We start from the raw sequence: 23,432 nt of genomic DNA, 5'->3' as shown, positions 1-23,432 counted from the left end.
AGGAATCGTCGCGTAACAGAAACTGATAGGAAAGAGCATGTTTGCTAAACATGGCGATTCGAATTTTCGAGCGGGACGAGAGATTGAATAACCATTTGAAAAATGTGCGGCAATGAGAATACCCTAAACGCAAATTTGATGGGAACATAACTGGTCAGTCTGTATGAAAACTGAACGCCAGGACAAGCAGTAGCGGCTAACGTGCTAAATAAGACAAGGAGTTGAATCAGGAATCAGGATGATTTCGAAGTTATACAACTCCAAACTGATTAACTTTAAGGAGGGACAATGTGTAGATCATTGGTGGGAATTGTTGCCAGATCTCCATGTCTATCAAAGATAGTCATATTTTTGCGGAATTTTCTTAGCTGAAAAGTAGAATCTACTTTCAATCTCGTGAGGCATTATTGTGTATATTATCAAATATTCTTGGTGTGTTGGAATTCAGTGTAAAATAAGAGTAATTATATCATGATAAACGTTTGTCGCGGCTGCTTTTGGAACAAGGACTAATTCGAGAGACCACAACAGCATCATAGTTTGTGCAATCAAAAATCCAGTCTACAGTACAAATGACATAAGGCAGGCTCCTAGCTTTTCTTCTCATAATCAGATTGTCTCAATGGATGCTTTTCTGTAATTTTGCAATATTTTCACGGCGGAATTTTTCTATGCAGATTAATATTTTATATATGTTAAATGTGTTCACAGATGCTTGTGCATATGTTCCAGGCTTGATACTTTGATTTTTCAAACCACTTAATTATTTAGTGTCAGATGCTTCATATCATGTTGTATATACTGTATATGTTGTACATCACATATAGAAGGCCTCAAGGTAGATTAGTTATGTAACTAATTGAATTACCTTCTCTAAATAAAGTCATTATTATTATTATTATTGTTTTTATTAGTATTAACTCTCATTTCTCTTGCCTTGGATGTCATATAATTACAACATCAGCATAATTGTTTTCATGCACACTTAAATATCACCTTGGTTAATAAAGTCCTGTTTAATTCATATCTATTATTTCTTTGAAACCTGCTGAAATGTCTGAAATACTAAAAAAAAACTTCAGTAAAATACTATATAATGATCAAAATTTTAGTGAAATCTTACAAACGTTTTTGTGAAACCTCACAAATATTTCACAGAAATTTGAGTGAGACCTCAACATAATTTCAATGAATGTTTTGGTCAAAATATGTGTGAAATCTCACCAAACTTTAAAGTGAAATGAATATTACTAAGTGATGCCATGTTGGATTAAATTTTGTATGCAAGAAAGAAAATGGCATTGCCCCTTAGGACAAGTAAAACCTAAATCTTATTTGATTATGTCTGTCAAAATAAAATTTATGATCCATTTTAAATATTACTGTGAATACTTATCATTGATTCACAATAATATCTATAAATCATTAGGCAGTTTAATACATAATAGAAATCTCATGTATATTTTTTATGGTTTAGGCGGAAAATGCTTAAAAAACCCATCTGAAATCTGCCTTGACATTTTCATTATTGGATGGGGTTTCTGCAGGTATTCCCATATAATTCGGCTGAAATAAAGATTCTGCCTAGTAACAGTAATTTCAAGCAATATTCCACCCTGAATCTACCTAAACGTGATAATAAGGGGAATCTAGGCTAAATAAGCGGAATAAACAGATTCCGCCTAGTAGACGGAATAAACAAATTTCGCCTAGTAGGCGGAATAAACTAATTCCGCCTAGTAGGCGGAATAAACAAATTGCACCTAGTAATAGACGGACTAATTTGCATATTTCGGGCTGTATTCCACCCTGAATCCGCCCTGAACCCACCTAAAATTTATAAGTGGAATCTATGCTTGAAGTGAAATCTGCTTTAAAATTCCACCTGGAATCTGGTTAAAGTCAGGGCGGAAGTTTTCGTACAGGAGTTTTTGTCTCTACATCTGTCATTCATCAATAACGTCAACTTCTAATATGGTTTTGTCTCTACATTCGTCTTCCATCAATAAGGCCATGTTAGTTTATGGTATGGCTCTCTCATGGTCATCTGTCAATAAGGTCCAGTTAACTTAGGTATGACTGCATCTGTCATTCATCAGTCTGTCAGAGGTTCTTGTGGCTGTTGTTGAGGCCATAGTTCTAGTTTGATTTTCATAAAACTTGAAAAATACAAGTGAAATCAGCACATGATAAGATGGTGTTCCTGCATCTTTTCTGCTGACTTTGTCATCCACTTAGTGATATGAGTAAGATTGCACACCAATTTTATAATGAGTGAGATTGATGAACATTAATGAGGTCATCCTGCACCTGATTAGCAGATTTTTTTACCAGTATAAGACATTATGTTAAATAGGATTTTGATCAAACTTAGTAAACAGATATATATGAAAAACTTAAAATGTCTTTCATAATGAGTGAAATTATCACTGTTACTCTATACAAACCTAGTGAGCAAATTATGCCGTCTTTGGTCTCTTGCATCACTGCAAGTAAGGGTAATCTAATTAACTTTTTGCTAGTGTACATCAATATAAATTATTTTTTGGGATCTTTATTTTGTTTATTTAATAATACGTACACAAAATGATTTTTTCAAATTAAATAATCAGACAAAGAGAAAAGAGCTTCATATTAGTTATTGAAATGTAAATTAAAACTAGTGCAAGCCTCTAAGAGGAAATATATGTTTGAAAGAAAACAGCAACTACAGCATTGTGGTCATTGTATTTTGTTGTATGGATGTGATGGTTAGATCAGTATTAAAATGGCTTTCATATAAGCAAAACAACTAGCTAGTCAGCATGCAGACAGATTTACAGAGAAATATCAGTCTTTGGAGTTGTTTTGTATATAAATATTAAAATAGGAATATTTTGAAATTTAATCAGCCCAGATTTCAATTAAAATGCACAAAATGAGTTAAGAAAAACACAATTTTATTAAAGTTACAAGAAAATAACTGTAGAAGAGATAGTTTGCACGATCCCATTCCATACCTTGGAGAAAAGTCAAAGACAGTTGATTTTGTCTGGCTGAAACACAATACTTCTGATTTTTAAACATGTAAATTCTATAAATACTGCTTTAGTGAAAAATAAGCACATTTGCCATTATTGACTTTGCGGCAAACTGCTTTTCTTTAGGGCAACCAAGCTGAGATCTGTGAGAGATACTTTAAAGAGATCCGCTCCTACTTAAAAGACAAACCTACTAGGTTTCACTTGATAGATGAAGACTTTGCCATTGACAACACGGTTGTAGACAGAAAATTGGAAGATTTGAAGAGGAAAATTGTAGAGGTGGCATCACACCAGCCATACTGGGGTGAAAAGATACCTGCACGGTGGCTTTCCCTGGAACATGAGCTAATGAGACAAAAGTCTGCTGGAGTGAAGGTAACACCTTTACATAATTTAAATTATCAGAGACAAATATTAAACTTTTGGATTTGAATTTTGAAGAAATGTATCAAAACTGGTGTGTAGTAATTACATTGGATTCACAGCTAAAATATAACGTGATGCATTTAGATCATTATATTTCAATATAAATACAAGTAATTATGCCACGTTAATATTTGTTGAGCTTAAGCATGGATATCTGCATTTATGTACTGCTTGTTGCAGACTTTTGAACCCAGCCATGGTTATCGTCTGCCAACATCTTGCTTGTAATTTTATATAAAATAATTATGGACAAAGGGATTGCAGTGTGAGGAAACCGTTGAGAGTTTGTAAGGTTGAATAGGCATGAAATAACCAAATTGACATTTACCGTTATGAGGTTATGTCTACATTTGTCTTCGATCAATTAGGTCAAGTTGTCTTATGGTAGGGAGAAGGAATTTGGAAAATGTATCAACATCAGTGCAAGTCAAAAAGATAAGTTTGTGAGAATCGGGAAATCAATACCAAATATGGGTAACTAAGTCATATTCTTTTTAAATGATGCTGATCCAGCATATAGAAAGAATATGACCAAGTAAAGACCATCATAAGGCCAAGGTATGCCTGCAACCTTTATTATTATATCCTTTTAATGATTGTGTTGACAAAACCCACAAACAGGCAACCAAGGATACTAATTTCCCTCTTCGCACTTTTAAGTACAGCAGAGGGATTAGCAAAGTAAACAGCTAAAAAGATTACTAGAACACAGGACACTCAGAAGCAGACTTATAAAAAAAACTCACAGTTTTCCCAAATAAAAGTGGATATGGGGTTGGGAGAGAGGTGATCATTTTTGCCACCATTTCTTTCCTTGAAAGCCTCCCTACCTCAAAATGACATCCACATGCCACCCTTATCACAGATCGCGGTAGGGGAAAGGTTCCAGTCCATAGTTTCTGAATGGGACAAAATAGCCATGTCTATGTATGGACCCGGCATGTGATTTCCAAGGACTGTCAGTGCCACTCCTCTTTCATCCAGGGTTCTTTCAGCTACAAATGTGGCACTCCTCACTCTGTTATTGACCTGTGCAAACTGAATCAAGTCATTTCTGTCCTTGGTTCAAAAATGCCACAATGGCTTCTAAACGACTTCAATTAGGGAAACTACACAATCACTGTGGACTTGCAACATACATGGCATCAAATCCCACACACATCTTCCAGGATGTTCAGGCGCTTCTCCTACAAAGGCTACATTCTACAAAAACAGCAGCTGAGTTATATCCTGGACCAAGATATTATGTGCCATGTTATCTCCTTTGCAACCTCAATTTCCTTGTCAACAAGGACATCGCTGACTTTATGCCAGCTCAGGATTTTGGTCATCTGTTTCTAGAGTTGAACACGCAAGTAAATATAGTATGCCTCTCTCAGGAAGAAACATTGAAGCAGTACGATGGTGGCTTACCTGCTTATATGAGACAATCCACCCACCAGAAAATTCCTTGCCTGAGTTTTTTCAGTGTAGCAGTGGACGTCTTAGTTCTAGATCACCTTCTTATGCGCATATTTTAAATGATTATGTTGTCCAAATGGAGGCTGAGTCATTACACGATGGACCAACTTAATACAATCTGCATAATATAAGGCTCCATCTGAAAGATGCGGAAATCACACTTTGATTTGGACATACCTGCAAGTATGCACGTCATATCTCCAGAAATAACAGCCTGCATGGATGCAAGTAGAGACAGGACCTGCATGGTCATTGATAAATGAACAGTTCAATTCAAGGTCCAGAAAGGCAAATTGAATACCTTCTTACAATTGTGTGCATAAGAATACATTTTACCTCTGGAAGATCTATACATAAATAGCAAATTTCCTACTTTGGTTCTTTGACAAGAAACAGCACCAATCACAGTCAAGTAAAGGCTGCCGTTCCATGATCACTGACAACCTGCATCATCATGGATGAGGTGATATTGGACAAAAAGGACCTATCTGATAGTCTGCCTAAATTCGATTAGATATATCCAATGACACTGGCTGTTTGCTCAAAATGGAATCTATCATGGGTATTAACGGGGTTGAACAGAATACGTTTTGAACCTCTCCCGCAAGTTTCGTTGGTTCACCTATTATAAAAGACATATTACTTCAATGTATTAATGATCGGCAATATAATCAGTGAAAAACATGTTCCTGACATTGATCAGAACTAGATGCAGTTCCATCAGAGGTGGGTTTGTATTGCCAATGATGGCCCGCCTTGGATTACTCAGCCCCCACCCAATATGTTGTGGTCGCAGCCAAGACATACAATAACGTAAATCAAATTATTGAAGCCTCTGGTATCAACAACCTGTAATAATATTAATTTTCCTGGAAAATCTGATTTCAGAAAAACAATATGATTTCATTGCCAAAAATGTTCTCCCGTTCATGGGGATTCAGTCCTTTTTATTGAATTCCTCTCTACGCTGGACACACCATTGTAAGGTCATTTATGAGACCAAGTATGAGATTTGAAGTGGTACATAAGAAAAACTGAGTCATTACATCGAGGGAGATATGCCTCTTCTTACCCCTCACGGGGAAATGATGGCCTATCAGCAGACACTTTAACATTTATAAAGTTGGTTACTCATTCTGCATATGGGAAAACATCACCACGCCCAATGATTTTGCTTTGCATCTTGGCTCATGCGGTTAGGTTAGTTACTAGAAACATTGCAAATTGAGCGAAACTCTATTATTATCCATGCCATGGGATGGAGATCCAAATCCACTTCCCCAGCTTTTCTCTCAGAGATTTTTTCATCTGAAAGGCTCAACTTGATCTGGTGGGACATATATCCATGGTGCAACAGGTTATCTTCCCAGTTCATTCATCGACAGCCGCTGAACAAGGATGCTGTTTCACAACTTTCACAGGATTTGGGAGTGCAAGGAGATGTATCTCCCTCCACCTCTTACCTATTCTCCTAAGGTATTAAAATTGGGTAATATATTTGAAGAAGAAACAAATTTATTTTATTAACACTACGTTCATTCAATAATTCTTACCTGCTCATTACACCTTCCAGCGTCTCCTCAGTTGCATCCATATAGAGAACATGCCTTCCGCTCCAGTAGTAACTGAAGAACTCATGAGACATTAGATGCCAAATAACCTGTACCTTTTTGGCTAAAGAATTTTAGCCTGGGAAGGTTGGATTGTATAAGTAGAAATGGAACCCATATGACATCAAAGATGGCCACCACATGGGTTCCACATCATTTCTAGGCAGCGAGATGGAAAGCAATAACAAGAACAAGTTACAGTCATGAGCTTCAGAATTATCAACACGATACGTAGATCAAAATCACATACCCTGTCCCAACCTCAAGAACTGGACAATGTCATGCCAGCCAAGATAGCCATGTTCCATAACCACAATTGATCTAATAGTATAAGTCACTAGATAATGAAACTGTCCAGGTCCTTGACACGCAAGTGCCGTGATACCCAAGACCCCACTTTATGAACCAGTTATACATGCATCAGTCTAACTCACATATTTCTGCTAGGCTTTTCCTGAGAACAAAACCCAGTCCACACAGGCACAGGTAGAAATGATACAGTGCTCACTAGCTCCCCCTTACAGACCAATAATACCTCAAAATACACTTGCAAATTTCATCTATTCTCCTCCTTAATGAACAGTTTGACGGAAATCGCAACAAGCCAGCATCCCTTTCAGTCTCAGCTACAGTGGTGGGGCTTACAAGGCAACCAACAAGGTCTCAGGCATGTCCCTAGAGTGCATTCCACTAGGAAACAGTTCTGCATCTACCACACTAGACAGAAGAGTCAGAAGGAAGCTGATGATTTTCACAAACATTCCATGAGACCATTCCTATCTCAGTGACATACACGCAGGCTTCTCAACCCACCCTTATCACAGATCATGGTAGGGAAAAGGCTCCAATCTTTTATGGTTGAATGGGGAAGGTTTACCATGACAGCATGGGGACACAACAAAAGTTTCTTGGGCATTTGGTATCACATAATAAGCATACATGCCAACCGTTATGCTTTTGGTGTGATGATTACACTTTGAACCACATTACATTTTATGCTGGATTATATACGGATCACGTTTTTTGCGGTTATTAAAAATATTTAAAATATAACAGAAAGGTGTTATTCTTACTTTTATTATCATCTTTTTAATTCCACTCAAAAATTTGAGAAGATTAAATAGATGACTGCTGCATAAGAATAGTAAAAGAGTACTTTCCTTATTTGCTATTTATAGCAGTTACATTTGACACATTTCCAGGAAAACACAGTTTCTTCAGATATGTAATTTGTCTTAAAGTTTCACTGTATTGACAAGTTTCTTAGTTAGCAGACCAGTCTCTACTTCTAAATAAAATTGCGTCAAACGTTTAGCAAAATGCGTTACAAAATCTGATAGAAGACTGTAATACAACGCTTTGAGCACATGCTCATGCTCATACTCGTTGTAGTTCACTATCATGCACTGAAACGTACACTCATAGACTAGTTAAGGTGAGTGCAGAACATAAATAAATTTTCAGTTTATTTCAGTTTTGTATTCTGGTTCTAATCAATATGGATTTTGCCCTTTGTAATAATAATTTTGACCAGCTGCAGATCCAGGTTAGTAGTAAAAAAATAAATGCATCTTTTTCATATGTGCTCTAATTATGTGCATGCGATATATAGATTACATCTTTAACACTCAAATTATGCTTTTTGCCACTTGTAATAATAATAACTGCACTTATACCTCTTGCGGGGCTAGCATATATGAATAAGCCTTTGGACGTAGTTCTTTAAGCTACAGTACAGCACTTACTAGTTAGTTCTCAACCTAAGTGCTTTCATCACCAAGAACAGGCTTCCATTTATGAGGAATCATATTCGTAATAATTCCGTCGATTCTGGACATTTCATATCAAGGTCATCGACAGACCCCAGTGCAAGCTCTGAAGTAATATTTCAGGAATATCGAGCCTTTGCAACTGTTCCCTAACTATCAGCATCCATGCCATGAGATGAAGGTCCAAGTAAACTTCTACAGTTCTTATCAGAGCTCTATCATCCCCTTCAAAGCCGCTCCCAGAGAGAATCTTTTCCGGTTTGGTTATATAGCAGCTGTCTCACATACTTTAGGGACTGGAGATGGTCTCCATTGGGTAATGGGATGTATCCTATTCCACCTTGTACCTATTCTCCTAAGCTATTGTCATTGGGTAACATATTGACAGAAGAAACCAATTTTTATAGTAAAATGTGTCTTCGAGAATTCTTACCCAATCATAAGAGGCCTAAGCGGTCTAAAGCGATCACTGTTACGGTTCACTGCCATCTCAGCTCTGTCTGCGTGGGTTTGAGTCTCGAGATCAACCAATGTGAGTATGTGAGAAAGCTTGCCAGTAGCTTTACATGGGTTGGTGGTAACTATCTTTCCGGGGTTTTCCCAGGTTGTTCCTCCACCATTTATACTGGCCGCCATGTATAGCTTATCTTGTGCTAAAAAATGGTGTTAAACACGACAGTAATAACAACAAAAACCCAATCATAATACACATATACCAACCTAGTCTCCCGACTGTTATATCCATATCGAGAATGAGACTTCCACTCCAGGAGTAACTATTTCATGGCATTTGGTGCCATTCCCTGTGACATGGGGAGATCACTCTGCTTGACTGCCACCTTGGTTGGCAGATAACTTTTACTGTTTTAGCTTCAAGGGCATAATGTTATTTTATAAGTTCATCAAATAAATCCAACTAAAGACTTTATCAACTTTCAATTACAGGTTATTTCTCTGGAAGCTGTGGAGAAAATAAATAAGGAAGGAACTGTCAAAATAGAACGCATTGAAGAACTGGATCTTTTTCTTAGATTTTTGCACGAAACTGGCACAATCATCTATTTCAGGTAAGAGTAGGTTGGTTAAAGAGTACATTTGTCTTGTATTTTATTTGGTGTCAGTGTTTCCAATAGTGAAAATGATTCCAGCATAAAAATGTAAACATTATCTATTGAGTTGGTATACAGATTAGTGGAGCACCAACACCATCCTGATGGTATAGTGCTGAGGAACGTTAGGCATGATGATGTACAAAGCAAAGTTGAAGGCAGGATGGATCAAATCATAAAAACACATTGCCAGATTGTTTTGAAAATAAAAGCTACTACATAACAACTTCAGTTCTTTGTCATCTACAGTTACCAGACTTTGCATTTGATGAAAGGAAGAAGCCATTGATTTTGGAATCAAAAGTTTGGAAGGTAAATGTTGCTTTGGTTTAAAGAATAAAAGTGGGTTTTGCACAATATTATTTCTTCAACAGCATATATCTGGAGATTGGCTTGCTTTTGGTTTAAGAGACGAGTACGTCAGTTTTCGAGCCAAATGTCAAAGGTCAAGGTCAAGATCAATGGCAAAGAGGAGAACTGGTTTTGGAACACAATTATCAGTAATGTACACGGGGTACTATTAAACACAAGGCAGGTGTATAATGTGCCATTCTGCTGTTTTTTTTTTAAATAATATAACTTTTAGAGCTCTGGGGAATTAAGCTGAAATTTTTTTGCTCAGATTATAATTTTATTAAAAGTAAGTGCACTGTTGTGGGCTATTTCTGATTTGCTAAAATCAGTACCCAAATGTTAATAGATTAGTTAACTTCCCCAGAATTAATATTGAGTGAGGTTCATGGGTGGGAAGATTAGATTGAAGTATGTAGATAACATGTGTGTGTGTGTGTGTGTATATATATATATATATATATATATATATATATATATATATATATATATATTTGTATATATATTGTTATGTTTAGGCTGTTGCAAAACATAACAAGAAGAAAGTGAAGACAACAGGTGTTGTGACATTTAACAAATAATTTATTTCTCTAGAAAGACAAAGTAAATATGAGAAATAGAACTTATGGTTCTACAAATCAAATCCACAAAAATCCAAGAATAATCCAAAAATTGAAAAAAAAGAAGTCTGAGTAAGTAAATGTCCAAATGAAACTGAGTTCGAATCCTGATGAAATCCAAATTGGAAGGCGATGATGAATGCTGTGGTAAGCGTCGTACTGATGTGTCAACAGTTCTTTGTTAATCACAGAAAATAATATTCCAGTGTTTGAACTGTGTAAATTTTGATAACTGTCTTTGTCCACGAATTAATTTAGAGCACAAGTGTTTCCAGGGAAAAATAATCTCTTAGAATCCATATAATCGGAAGTAAAATTAAAACTTCAACTCAAATTGGTCACAACAAAACACCCTTAAGTGTCATAGGTTTAAAGCCTGACTGCCTAAATTCTCTATAGGAAACAGTTACACACTAACATAAGATGCAAAACAGATTCCCGTATGAGGGTCACATGATCACACTTCTAGAGCAATGTAGAAGCTTTTTATATGCCTAACATCACGTACTCCCAGTATGGCACTGACTAAAGCCAATGATTTTTACTCTGGGAAAGAATTAAAAAAATTTAAGAAATGTTGTTTACTTCAACTCTTACTGATTCTAAGTCACAGTCAGGAACTAGGTCAGCATTAAATACAAAGTTTCTATTATTAGTTGTTTATGAAAGTCAGTCAGGTCAATAGAACTGAACTGATTTTCTGGAAAATGTCAAATCTAGTAAATACAGTTACAATACAAGAGCATGTAATGGAATATTTTTTTTAAACTAAGAAACAAAACATTAAATTAAATCAAAATATTAAAAAATCAAATACACGTAACAATATAATGATCATTCTCTTATTTTGGATCTGGAACATGCAAGCAAGAAACAAAAAGTAACAAATATGGTCAGATAATGTTAATTAAGGATTGACCTTAGATTATGCAACAAAAAATGTACTTAATTCCAAATCTTGAAAATTACTGTTATTTATATATCACTTATAAGTCATTACTTAATTTCCAAATTCATTGAAATACTGCTACTTTTCAGCATTGAAGTATTGAAGGACAACATAGTGTTGGACCCAACATGGTTGATTGATGCCCTGAAGTCCCTGATCAATGCTCATCCTGACCTACCAGAAAGTCCTGCTGACAATAGGACTCAACCAAGCAGCCCTGCTGACAGTGTTGTCGTACAGAAATGGTCTGACTTCAAGGGGAAGGGAATACTCAGTTCAGAACTTGTTGGTTTGTTCATAACTGTATTTTTGCTGCCATTTTTAAAAACAATTCTTCTTGACCCTGACAAACAAAGTTGCGATTGACATAGCTTTTTCCCAGTTCATTTATTTGTTGTTTGTTCATTCTTTTTTTAATACATCGGCATTATCTTGGATCATATATTACCTACGCTAAGGAAAATGTGTATATGGATACATCTCAACAGAAGTAACTTAACCATACAAAAACATGGTCTTTGTGACCTAATTTTCATTTTTAAGTAAATTGTATTTTCAGAATTTTGCTTTTTGTACCCTGATAATCTTGAATGATATTTCACCAACACAGTTGACATATTGATGGTGCTCAGTCAGTCAGCCCTGCTGACAGCGGTGACGCATTGGCTTAGATGAGAAATGAATCCTTACTTTCAAACTTGTCTCTTCATTTCTTAATTTTAGTTGCCAACTTTCAAAATTTGTATAGCTTAATCATTTTCTCACCTACAAAGTTTGTATGGGATATTGCATTTTACCAGTTCAGTTCTTTATGTGTTCATAACACATTCAGTATCTTTGCTCTTATTTCACTTGCATGTCTAAATATTAATATTGTGGATGGCATTCCAGACACATAATACAATTAGGTCACTGTGACCTAATTGCCATCTTGAGTGACTTTTAGATGTTTTATTATTCATTTTACCCTAGATGTTTTTGATCCTATTTCACCTACACTCAGAAATTGTTTTATGTGGGTACATCTCTACAAATGTAACTGAGTTGTACCAAAAGGTGATCATTGCAAATTCACTTTCATACTTGAGTGACTTGTAGTTTCAATTGTTTGCTTGTTATACCCTCAAAATCATGAACAATTTTTCACAGACACAATGCAACTTGGCACACAGATAATCTTTCCAAAAGTAAGTCAACAACGCCAGAACAATGTGACCAAATTTTCATGATCAAGTGTCTAATGTATTTTCTCTTTCTCATTCAACCCTCGATATATTGGACCCTACTTCATCTAAATTAATGAACATCGGCATGTGAATACATCTTGATGAAAGCAATTCAGCCATGCCAGAACTAGGTCACTATTACCTTAATTTCATGATTGAGTGACTTGAATATTTTTGGCTATCTGATTATATGATTTCTTACGATTGTTACACCCTCAGTATCATTTATTTTATTTCAAATAGATCCATGAAAATGGGTACGTTAATGCATGCCATCAGTGTACACTTAACACTAGATCATCTATGAGACCCACATTTCATGATTAAGGGTCATTTATTAACTATATGTTAATTATCTTAGACTTAATTTTGTTCTACATATTACAACTGGCTTGTGGGTGTACTTCATGAAAGGTAACCTAATCATATTAAACTGGGTCAGTATGACCTATGTTCCATGCATCAATTTGTTTTGGTATTTTCAGCTTCCAGTTTGTTACGTCCTCAATCTGTTATTCCCCAGTTTACCAACATTTATGAAAACTGTAATGTGATGGCTTCTTGAGGATACCAAGCCCAAAGAAAGTCAAAATTACAATTTAAGCTCCATAATCATTTGTGAAAATGTCTCAGACACGGTTCGACATGAAGCTTCGTTTGGATCCTGATATCATTGGTAACAGTCACTATAACATTCTTTCTCAATCTGGATAACCTGATGAAGCAAGACTCATTTTAAAGCAGAGGAAGCCCCACCATGATGAATAGGATTTGTTGCCAACATCTGTTCACCACGATGAAAATTGCCTGCATATTATGACTTAATTCTCTCATCTGATGGTTTTCCCATGATGGCCACATTCTAGCCTGATAATCATCAGTCATTTCTGCTGACTTGCTAAATAGCCCTTCCCGTTGTACCACATCATGTGAGACAGAAATATTTTGACATGAACTGCACGAAGTAATTTTATAAAGATGTACCACTCCCTAAGATACTTAACTTTTTTGATGGAATCTGTTTATATAACAGATTTTGATCTTTTATTTTATGTACATCTTGCAGAATTTCATGATCTTTATGATTTTAATTTTATCTTCCTGTCTTTGATGTTTATTGTCCTAAATTTTTTCAATTTATTTTTTAACTTTTCCATTAGTTGACACCATGCATTCCCTATACATACAAGAATCATTGTCTGCCATAGCAATGTTTTGTTTTGATACATGGATCATTAAATTTAGAGATTTCTTGGAAGTCATGGAATGTCTTTGTGTACTGGTGTTGCTGATATAGACCTCATTGCAGTCGGCAAGAACATATTGTCACAATATGCAGTGGTACGACTCTATGGTCTTAAACTAAGTAACTGAAAGAAGCAAGACCAACACGTTTTTTAAACTTAACAGTCAAATAAGTTAACTCTGTAAGTCATTAATCAAACCTCTTAGAAGAAATTACAATATTTTGAATTAAATCCAAATAATCCTAAAAATCTATAAACAAGTCCAAAAGAATCTAGCTTTTCAAATTAATTCCAGGTCTTTGAATGTGCTGATGTACCAGCAGTCTTTATGTATCACACCAGCATTATCTAGAACTCCTTTGAAGAAATTCACAATAGTTCCAGAATAATATTTTAGACCTTACAGTAAAATGAGAAATTTGTAAATCAAGTGAATAATCAAAACAATTGTTTTCTCAAAAGTTATATCTAAATACAACAGTATACACATCTGCAAACTGATATTGAACAAGAACATAGGAAATAAAATTGAACTAATTGATTAACTATAATCCTTATATACAACCTTATGACTCAACATCACAATATTTTCTTACTCGACTCATGTCACAATTCTTTCTAGATGACCTGTGTCATAATAACCTGTCACAGTGGAACACATCTGACTTAACAAGGCAATTGGATAAATACCCCAAACTTTTACACAGGTTCATTATTATGATTAATTTTATAAATTGTCAACAGTTATTGATATCTTATGTTTTTAAATAAATGTTTTCAAAAGTATTTCAGTACCTATTTTTTCCCAGAATATCCCTAATGGATTTGAAGTCAGTTTATTTTCTTTCACAGATGCTATCTGGACAAAGGAGAAGCATCCAGAACTACATGCCCACAGAAATCACATCCTGCTGATAATGGAACAGCTAAACATCATTGCCAAGCCGAGGACATTCAGCGAGATTGGGGAAAAGGTTACTTAATGTTTCTCATTTTCACTTTTTGTTTTATTTGTAAATTATGTTGTCAGAGTCAGTATACAACTGCACATTTAAATAAGACAATACATTTGTATATATAAACGTTCTAAACTTTTTCAAAACATTAGCTGAAATTTGGTAAAAATGTTAACAAATTTTCAAATGAATTACTTTCCGATTTGTATATCCAGCTACAAGTGTGAAACAGGTATATAGCTAAGTTTTTATCCTTCCATGCATTTGTCAATCCATCTTTTGTTTCTTCTCCACATGCATACTTACATTGATCCTAAAGTAAATTTTGTTTAAACTTACTCTCAGTTGCTAGTTTGGCCAGGTCAGGTCATACAGATTTGTATGTAAATGTAACACACTTAGTTTGAAAACATTGCAGAAAATTTCTGAAAATATTTGACACTGTGTACCTTTTATAGAATTAAATCATCTTTACATTTTCCCTTGTTCATGGTCTCCTGTTGCAAGAGTTTTTCTTTTTTAAGTTGGTTGAAATGTGCTGATATGATATTAAACTGATGAGTGCTTATATGCATAGATACATATGTGTATTATTATGCATATACATATCTTGGAAAGTGCAATATTTTCCCATGAGAACTAATGTTAATTTGACATGTTCTCATGTTTTAAAGATTATTACATTCTTCGACTGGTATTTGGTGATTTCATGCATGAAATCCCTTGTCATGCTCCTAAAAGACTTTGTCTGGTAGGGATATCTTGCATGAGCTTTTGTCATGCTCTGATAAGACTATCGTCATTTTAATGCTTCTGGTAAGGTAGTTACTGCTCCGGTGGCCTAGTGGTTAGAGCATCCGCCTCGGATGCGGGAGGTCGTGGGTTTGATCCCCAAAGACTTACAAAAATGGTACTAACAGCTGCCTCACTTGGCGCTCAGCATTAGGAGGTTAGTGTTAGGAGTGGTCGCCCTGGTGTCAGGATAAAGTTACTGGGTCGGACATCAGGCTACATGTCTGCGGTATGATGCCCCAGTGCTAGACATCACTATAAACTGCTACGTTGTAGACATCATAGCGATATGACTGAAAAATTGTATAAGCTACATTAAAAAACAAAAATCACATTGCATCACATCACTGGTAAGATAGTTTAAATGCTTTACATTATAATAAATAGCAGGTATGGTGAAGAAAAAAAACTGAATGCCAGTAGGCTCAAAATCACCCCAACTAGAACAAATGACAGAGCAATACTGATATGGATGTATCTAAATATTTATCTGAAAACCGCGGATTTTGGCTGAGATGACAATAAATTTATCTCAAATGCCACAGAGTTTTAAATTCATATCTAAGTCTTGGTAGAAAGATAGCAGAGAGAACCCTGGCATAAAGGATATTTAGGTTTGTACAGAAAGAAGTCATATATGGTTGCTATTCATATAATGTTCAGGAACTCGATACTGCATCAGTATTGCAGTTTCAGCATTTAACTAAATTTGATGGAAAAGTAGTAGTGCTTTTATATTTTTTGCTTACCTGGCCATACTGACATGTGTGCATGTTGTATGCACATGCATTCATTCATTGTGGTTAATATTGTCCATCAATAATTTATTTTTTAAACTTCTTATTAAGAATCATGAGACCAGTTCTGACCAAACCTGACAGATAACATTCTGGGATGAAGGGCCTCCAAATTTGTATAGGTTATGCCTATCTTTCATACAACATGATTGCCATTTCTAACAATTGTAAAAACCTTCAAACCTATTCTCAAAAGCTGCTGAACAAAATATGTTCAGATATGACTTTTCAAGTTATACAAATAATGCCAGTATGCCTTCAAATATTCCATTGTTATAAAATTAGTAACAACATATTCTAAGAAAAACCCACTGAATAGAACTTGTCCAAATTTAACAAAACACCCTAGCATGAAGATCATTCAGACCAATTATGGCCCTTGTTGCTAAAAATGGAAATTCTTTCAAAGTTTCTTTTCAAAAGCAACTCGACAACATTTGAACACATTTGGCAAGAAGCATCTTAGTGTTAAGAGCTTTCAGAATACTTGGACTCCTATTTAAGTAGATATGTTGATCAATACCAGATGTAGAGTATGCAGCTGATGTATCCAGTCAAGTTTTGTTTATTGTTGATACAAAAACAGCCCTGGATCAGATTGGATAATTCATGTGATATTTAACACAGTTTATGAGCACTGGATCTGATTGGATAATTCAAGTGACATTTAATACAGTTTATAAGCTCTGGATCTGATTGGATAATTCAAGTGATATTTAATACAGTTTATGTAGCCTATCGTTTGCTGAAAAATGTCGTTAAACCCCATAACAACAACAACAACAATACAGTTTATGAGCTCTGGATCAGTTTTGATAATTCTTGTGATATTTAGTACAGTGTATGAGCTTTGGATTTGATTGGATAACACTGGACAACAAATTTTTACAAAAGTCATGTTACTGAAATAAAATTAGTCAATTCTTATCAATTTTTATGTGCTGAACACGAATATGACAGTCAAATTGCAAAATTGGCTCTAGTTTTTTTGTAATCTGCAAGAAATTAATGTTTACATAACGAAATGCATTCCAATAGTAAAAGGTCAACTGTAATAGCCTACCTATAAAAAATAAAGTCATTGACTACATCTTAGATTTCTTCGCCTGTCTCTTGTACAGCTGTTCGGGAGCATCTCTGAGGAGTGTCCAGCAGTAGTCAGCCAGCATTGTAGTGGACCATTTTCCCTGGTATCTTTGTTCCATTGTTGCGATATCTTGATGAAAACGTTCGCCGTGTTCATCACTAACAATACCACAGCTGCTAGGAAAGAAATCCAAATGGGAATGAAGGAAGTGAATCTTTAGAGACATATTGCAGCCAAGTTTCTTATACTTCATCAACATGTCTTCTACTAGTTCCTTATAGTTTTCTGCCCTAACATTTCCGAGGAAGTTTGTAGAAACTAGGCGAAAAGCATTCCATGCTTGTTTCGCGTCACCTTCCAGCAAGTTGTTGAACCGGTCATCTTTGAAAAGCTTTCGAATCTGAGGACCCACAAAAACTCCCTCTTTAATCTTTGCTTCGCTGAGTCGAGGGAATTTTTCATGCAGGTATCGGAATGCTGGCAAAGTCCGGTCAATGGCTTTCACGAAGTTCTTCATCAAACCTAGTTTGATGTGAAGGGGTGGTAGCAAGATTTTCTGAGCCTCAACCAGAGCTGGGTGTTGGATATTCTTCTCTCCAATGGCTACATTCTGCCTGTGAGTCCATTCCTTCCTCATGTAGTGCATTTCCCTTGCTCGGCTATCCCACTCGCATAAGAAACACATGTATTTTGTATATCCTTGCTGCAGTCCCATTAAAAGGGCAACTACCTTCAAATCACCACAGAGGTGCCAGCTGTACTTGTTATACTCAATGGAATTCAGTAGCTGCCTTAAGTTATCGTATGTCTCTTTCATGTGGACAGCATACGCTACTGGAATAGATGGAAGAATGTTTCCATTGTGCAAAAGCACAGCCTTGAGACTCAGTTTCGAAGAGTCCACAAATAGTCTCCATTCTTGTGGGTCATGAGTGATTTTTAAAGCATTCATGAGGCCCTCAATATCGGAACAGAATATCAGATTACTTTCCTTTCTGAAGAAAGGCTCCAATTGCTGGTGGCGCTTTCGATATGCAGTAATTGTGACATCTTCTTCTAGAAGATTCCATTGTTGGAGTCTTGATCCTAGCAATTCTGCCTTGTTCTTTGATAATTCCAAATCACGAATCAGGTCATTTAGTTCTTCCTGTGTTATTCTGTGTGGGGTTGATGATGCACCACAGTGAAAATCTGGATCACTGCATGCTGATGGACCAGGAGAAGAACAGGTCGACTCACCTTTGTCTTCGTCAGATGAATCAAGAGAATATTCTGCTGGAGGTTCTGGAATAGGAAGTCCCTCACCATGTGGAACTGGTCTCAATGCAGACGGAATGTTTGGGTAGACTATTCTCGACTTCTTTCGCTTCGTTATTCCGCCGGAAAGAGGAGGAACCAAGCAGAAGTAACAGTCATTTAGGTGGTTGCTTGGCTCTCTCCACACCATTGGGACTGCAAACGGCATTGATGACCTTTTGCAATTCAACCACTGTGAAAGCTGTGTTGTACATGTAGCACAGCATATATGCGGAGCCCAAGGCTTGTCTTGGTCACCAACCTTGCATCCGAAGTAAAGATGATATGCCTTCTTCACTTGAGAATTGATACTTTTCTTCTGGTTGGCAAATGTCACTTCCCCACAAATATAGCAAAAATTGTCCGCGGTATTAACACACTTTCGAGGCATTACTGTTCTTTATTGTACGTAAATGGATAAAATAATAAGTTTTATGTAACAGTAGCTTGAACTGTCTCGCACAACGTCTAAAATATTTTAAATGCTGAACCTATCTGATTGGGCTTTATATAGTACACTGCTTACGTCAGCTTCAGCAGCCGCCTGGCATTAGTATAATAGGCCTACACATGTATAGTACACTGCAGACGTCAACTTACTTCAGCAGCCGCATGGCATTAGTATTGCATTGCATCAGAAAATGATGCAATCAACTGTGGATGATGTGAGCATGATGGTATTATGCAATGTTACATCATTATTCCGGATGTTGCTGCAGTCCAATTTACACAGTGAAACATAGAAAATGAGGTATATGAATATCTTGAAAACGAGAGCCAATACAAATTTTTCACGGTTATATTCGTGTTCGGCACACCAAAATACTACAGATTAGGGCCTTTTCAAGTCAGTAATGATTTCACTGTTGACCAGTGTAATTCAAGTGATATTTAATACAGTTTATGAGCTCTGGATCAGTTTTGATAATTTATGTGATATTTAATACAGTGTATGAGCTCTGGATCTGATTGGATAATTCAAGTGATATTTAATACAGTTTTTGAGCTCTGGATCTGATTGGATAATTCAAGTGATATTTAATACAGTTTATGAGCTCTGGATCTGATTGGATAATTCAAGTGATATTTAATACAGTGTATGAGCTCTGGATCAGATTGGATATTTCATATGATTTTTAATACAGTTTATGAGCTGCCATGCTCTGGATCTGATTGGATAATTCATGTGATATTTAATGCACTTTATGAGCTCTGGATCTGATTGGATAATTCATGTGGTAATTAATACAGTTTATGAGCTCTGGATCAGATTGGGTAATTCAAGTGATATTTAATACAGTTTATGAGCTCTGGATCAGTTTTGATAATTCAAGTGATATTTAATACAGTTTATGAGCTCTGGATCAGACTGGATTATATGATATTAAACACAGCTTATGGTCTGACCAAGTAGTGTTAAAATGTTAGACATCTGGTTCCCGTTCTTGTTTTGGGTATCCCCAAGGTGTTCTTTTGTTTTCAACTGGAATTCATTTAGTCTTACATATGTAGTGTTTGCCATAGAAGTGGCGGGTGAGTAAGTAAATAACATTTCATACAGCACAATGACTTCTTAACTTGGAAGTATATTTAATTGTAAATATGCTTCTAAATATTTTAGATTTATTATCCATTTTCATACAAAAGGTGCATTTAATGGTCTCATGATCGAGTACTTTGTGGAAGATTTAGTCATAAAACCTGGGTGTTTATTTAAAAATAAGATTGTTATTAAAATGATTTCTTAATTGAAAACCAGTTCTCTTTGAACATTTGGGAGGAATTTGGAACATAACTAACATAGTCGGATTGAAAATTGGCTGGAGAGATCTTATTGCATGTTATAAAAAATAATTATCTTTGTCATATGTAAATATAGCATGCAGAGGATTTTGAGGTCTGCACAACTGTACAGTTAATGCTGATCCACCATTATATATGGCTGCTGTAACTAAAAATAAAAATGTATAAAAGATATCTCCAATCATTCAGCTACTAAAACACTTTGCCAAACATTATACATAGCATCCTGAAATGAGATGTCTTTCTCTGTATGTGTGTTTATTTAACACTTTAGGTGGATGATAACTTCATTATATCTAGTATACTTCCTGTTCATCATATCTTATGCATTTTGTTTGCTTGTGGTCAATAAAGGAACATGATACATATCGTTAAGTTATTTTCATCCCTATGATCTCGTTTAATATAAATTACAAGAACACTTTAGTCAAAATGTGTATTTTCAGTACTTTGATCCTTCTAAATATAGAATTACTATAATCCTTCAGACAATCTGTATTGTCAGCATGTTTGATTTGGCTAAATTAAGGTTGGTGGGATGGTCATGTACACTGTATTGTGGGAAAGACATGTTCCTGGATTTACTACATTATGTTTTCTAGTCCGGACTGTAACATCTGCTGATATTTTAGTAATGAAATGAATACGTCAAGTTAACTTGTATCCTATTCATTACAGCAGCTACTGTTATGTACTTATGTATGAATACATTAAGTTAAATGTATTCTAGTCATTATTACAGCCAGATATTTTAGGAATGGCAATAGCATTTTTATCCAAGTTAGTACTACATGCAGTGATATCTTAGTAATGAAATTAAGATATCAATTTCATTGTTATCTTATTCAGTACTACAGGCACTGACAACTTAGTAATGACATGAACACATCAGGTTAACTTATAAAATCAGTGAAATTAGAACAAGAAAAGACAAGGATGGAAATAAACTAAATGCCAGAAGGCATACTTTCCCCTTCCCCTGAAATAAATTACAAAGACAAATACTTACATTAAAGGAACTAAATCTTTTACAGATTTTCCAATCATACCAACCATCATCAAATATTTCAGTGTTGCTAAAATAAAATAATTTGTTTGATTTGTTCTCATAAACAATTAAACATTTGACCTCATTTTGACAGCAAGCATCCTAGCATAGAGGGTTTTCTCATTTGCACAACTGTACAAATAATGCTGACCCATCATCAGCTATGGATCCCATTACTAAATATATAACACTTTGAAAGATTTCGAAAAAAAACATTTTGCTGAACAGAATTATAGAATTATATCAAACTTAGTGATATATATATATATATATATATATATATATATATATATATATATATATATATACTTTTAGGAGGAGAACTACTTCCTTACTCCATGTATGCTTCATCAGGAATGTCCAAAAGAAGTTATCTCACCTGGACCAGACCCTCAACTGGTGAGCACACCACTTCTGCGCTGCATCTTTACAGGGAAGTATTTGCCAACTCCCATATTTCATAGGCTTATTGCTGCCTGTATCGCTCGTTGGCCAGTCGCTAAGAAGAAGGAGACATCAGAAAATCTCATTTTCTGTGGTTGCTGTGTTTTTGACATTGACCTTTTCCACAGATTGACCTTGCACTTCAATAACCATGTTGTGTTTGCCAGAATAACAAGGATGGTGATTGATGAAGTCAAGACCCCTGATGCAAAGCTCTGCACCAGGGTTAGAAAGTTCATTACACTGAATCTCTCCAAGATTACATCTTACCTTGGCCAGAACTTACAATATGATCTACTAGTGTCTCCACCATTTCAGATGTGGCTTGCAGATGAAGTGAGTATTGTCAATATGTCTAAATGGAGGCGAAATAGTATTCTAATATTGCCTCCTCTGAGGTATTTTTTTTCCAGCAGTGTTGTCTACGTTGATATAAAACAGCTTGTGCCATAGATGAGGTCACTGATCCACTCATGATAACACTACTGTAGGAGAATGGTTCCCATATAAGATGGCAAAAATATATTTAATATGTCACAAGATGACACACTATGTATATAGGAGTGATTATCCTTAATGCACACTAAGTCTATAGAAGTGATTTTCCTTAAGGGACACTATGTCTATAGGTGTGATTTTCCTTGAGGCAAAATTTGTCTATAGGAGTGATTTTCATAGAGGCAAAATAGTTCAATAGCAGTGATTTTCCTTGAGGCACACTATATCTATACGAGTGATTTTCTTTAAGGCACACTATGTCTATAGGAGTGATTTTCTTTAAGGTACACTATGTCTATAGCAGTGATTTTCCTTAAGGCACACAAAGTCTATAGCAGTTATTATCTTTTAGGTACTCTATAGCAGTGATTTTCCTTGAGGCACACTATATCTATACGAGTGATTTTCTTTAAGGCACACCATGTCTGTAGGAATGATTTTCTTTAAGGTACACCAAGTCTATAAGAGTAATAATTCCTTAAGACACACTATGTCTGTTGGAATAGTTTTCCTTAAGACACATTAAATCAATAGGAGTGATTTTCATTGAGGCACGCTGTCTATAGGAGTGATTTTCCTTGAAGCAAAACGTGTATATAGGAGTGATTTTCTTAAGGCACACTATGTCTATTGGAGTGATGTGATTTTACTTGAGGCAAAATATGTATATGAGTGATTTTCCTTGAGGTACACTATGTCATCTCTATAGAAGTGATTCTCCTTAAGCCACACCAAGTCTATAGTGTGATTTCCTTAAGGCACACCAAGCCTATAGTGTGATTTCTTTAAGGCACACCAAGTCTATAGTGTGATTTCCTTAAGGCACACCAAGCCTATAGAGTGATTTTCCTTAAGAAACACTTAGTCTGTGGAAGTGGTTTTCCTTAAGGCACACCAAGCCTATACAGTGATTTCATTAA

General features: G+C 35.5%; 1 protein-coding gene across 1 annotated transcript in view; it reads left to right on the top strand.

The window, feature by feature from the left end:
- LOC149784584 (uncharacterized) overlaps positions 1-23,432 on the top strand; it is a 37,753-nt gene that overhangs the window by 5,495 nt on the left and 8,826 nt on the right. The window contains exons 2-6 of the mRNA XM_089933012.1: positions 3,147-3,398; positions 9,235-9,356; positions 11,408-11,607; positions 14,644-14,765; positions 21,886-22,350. Of these exons, the coding sequence (XP_089789138.1) occupies positions 3,147-3,398; positions 9,235-9,356; positions 11,408-11,607; positions 14,644-14,765; positions 21,886-22,350 (1,161 nt within the window). The remainder of the gene's footprint in view (positions 1-3,146; positions 3,399-9,234; positions 9,357-11,407; positions 11,608-14,643; positions 14,766-21,885; positions 22,351-23,432) is intronic.

Source organism: Sinohyriopsis cumingii, chromosome 14, assembly GCF_028554795.1.
Source record: "Sinohyriopsis cumingii isolate HCF-2022 chromosome 14, ASM2855479v2, whole genome shotgun sequence".
In the NCBI taxonomy this organism is placed as follows: domain Eukaryota; kingdom Metazoa; phylum Mollusca; class Bivalvia; order Unionida; family Unionidae; genus Sinohyriopsis; species Sinohyriopsis cumingii.
This window is presented reverse-complemented; position numbering and strand designations above follow the sequence as displayed.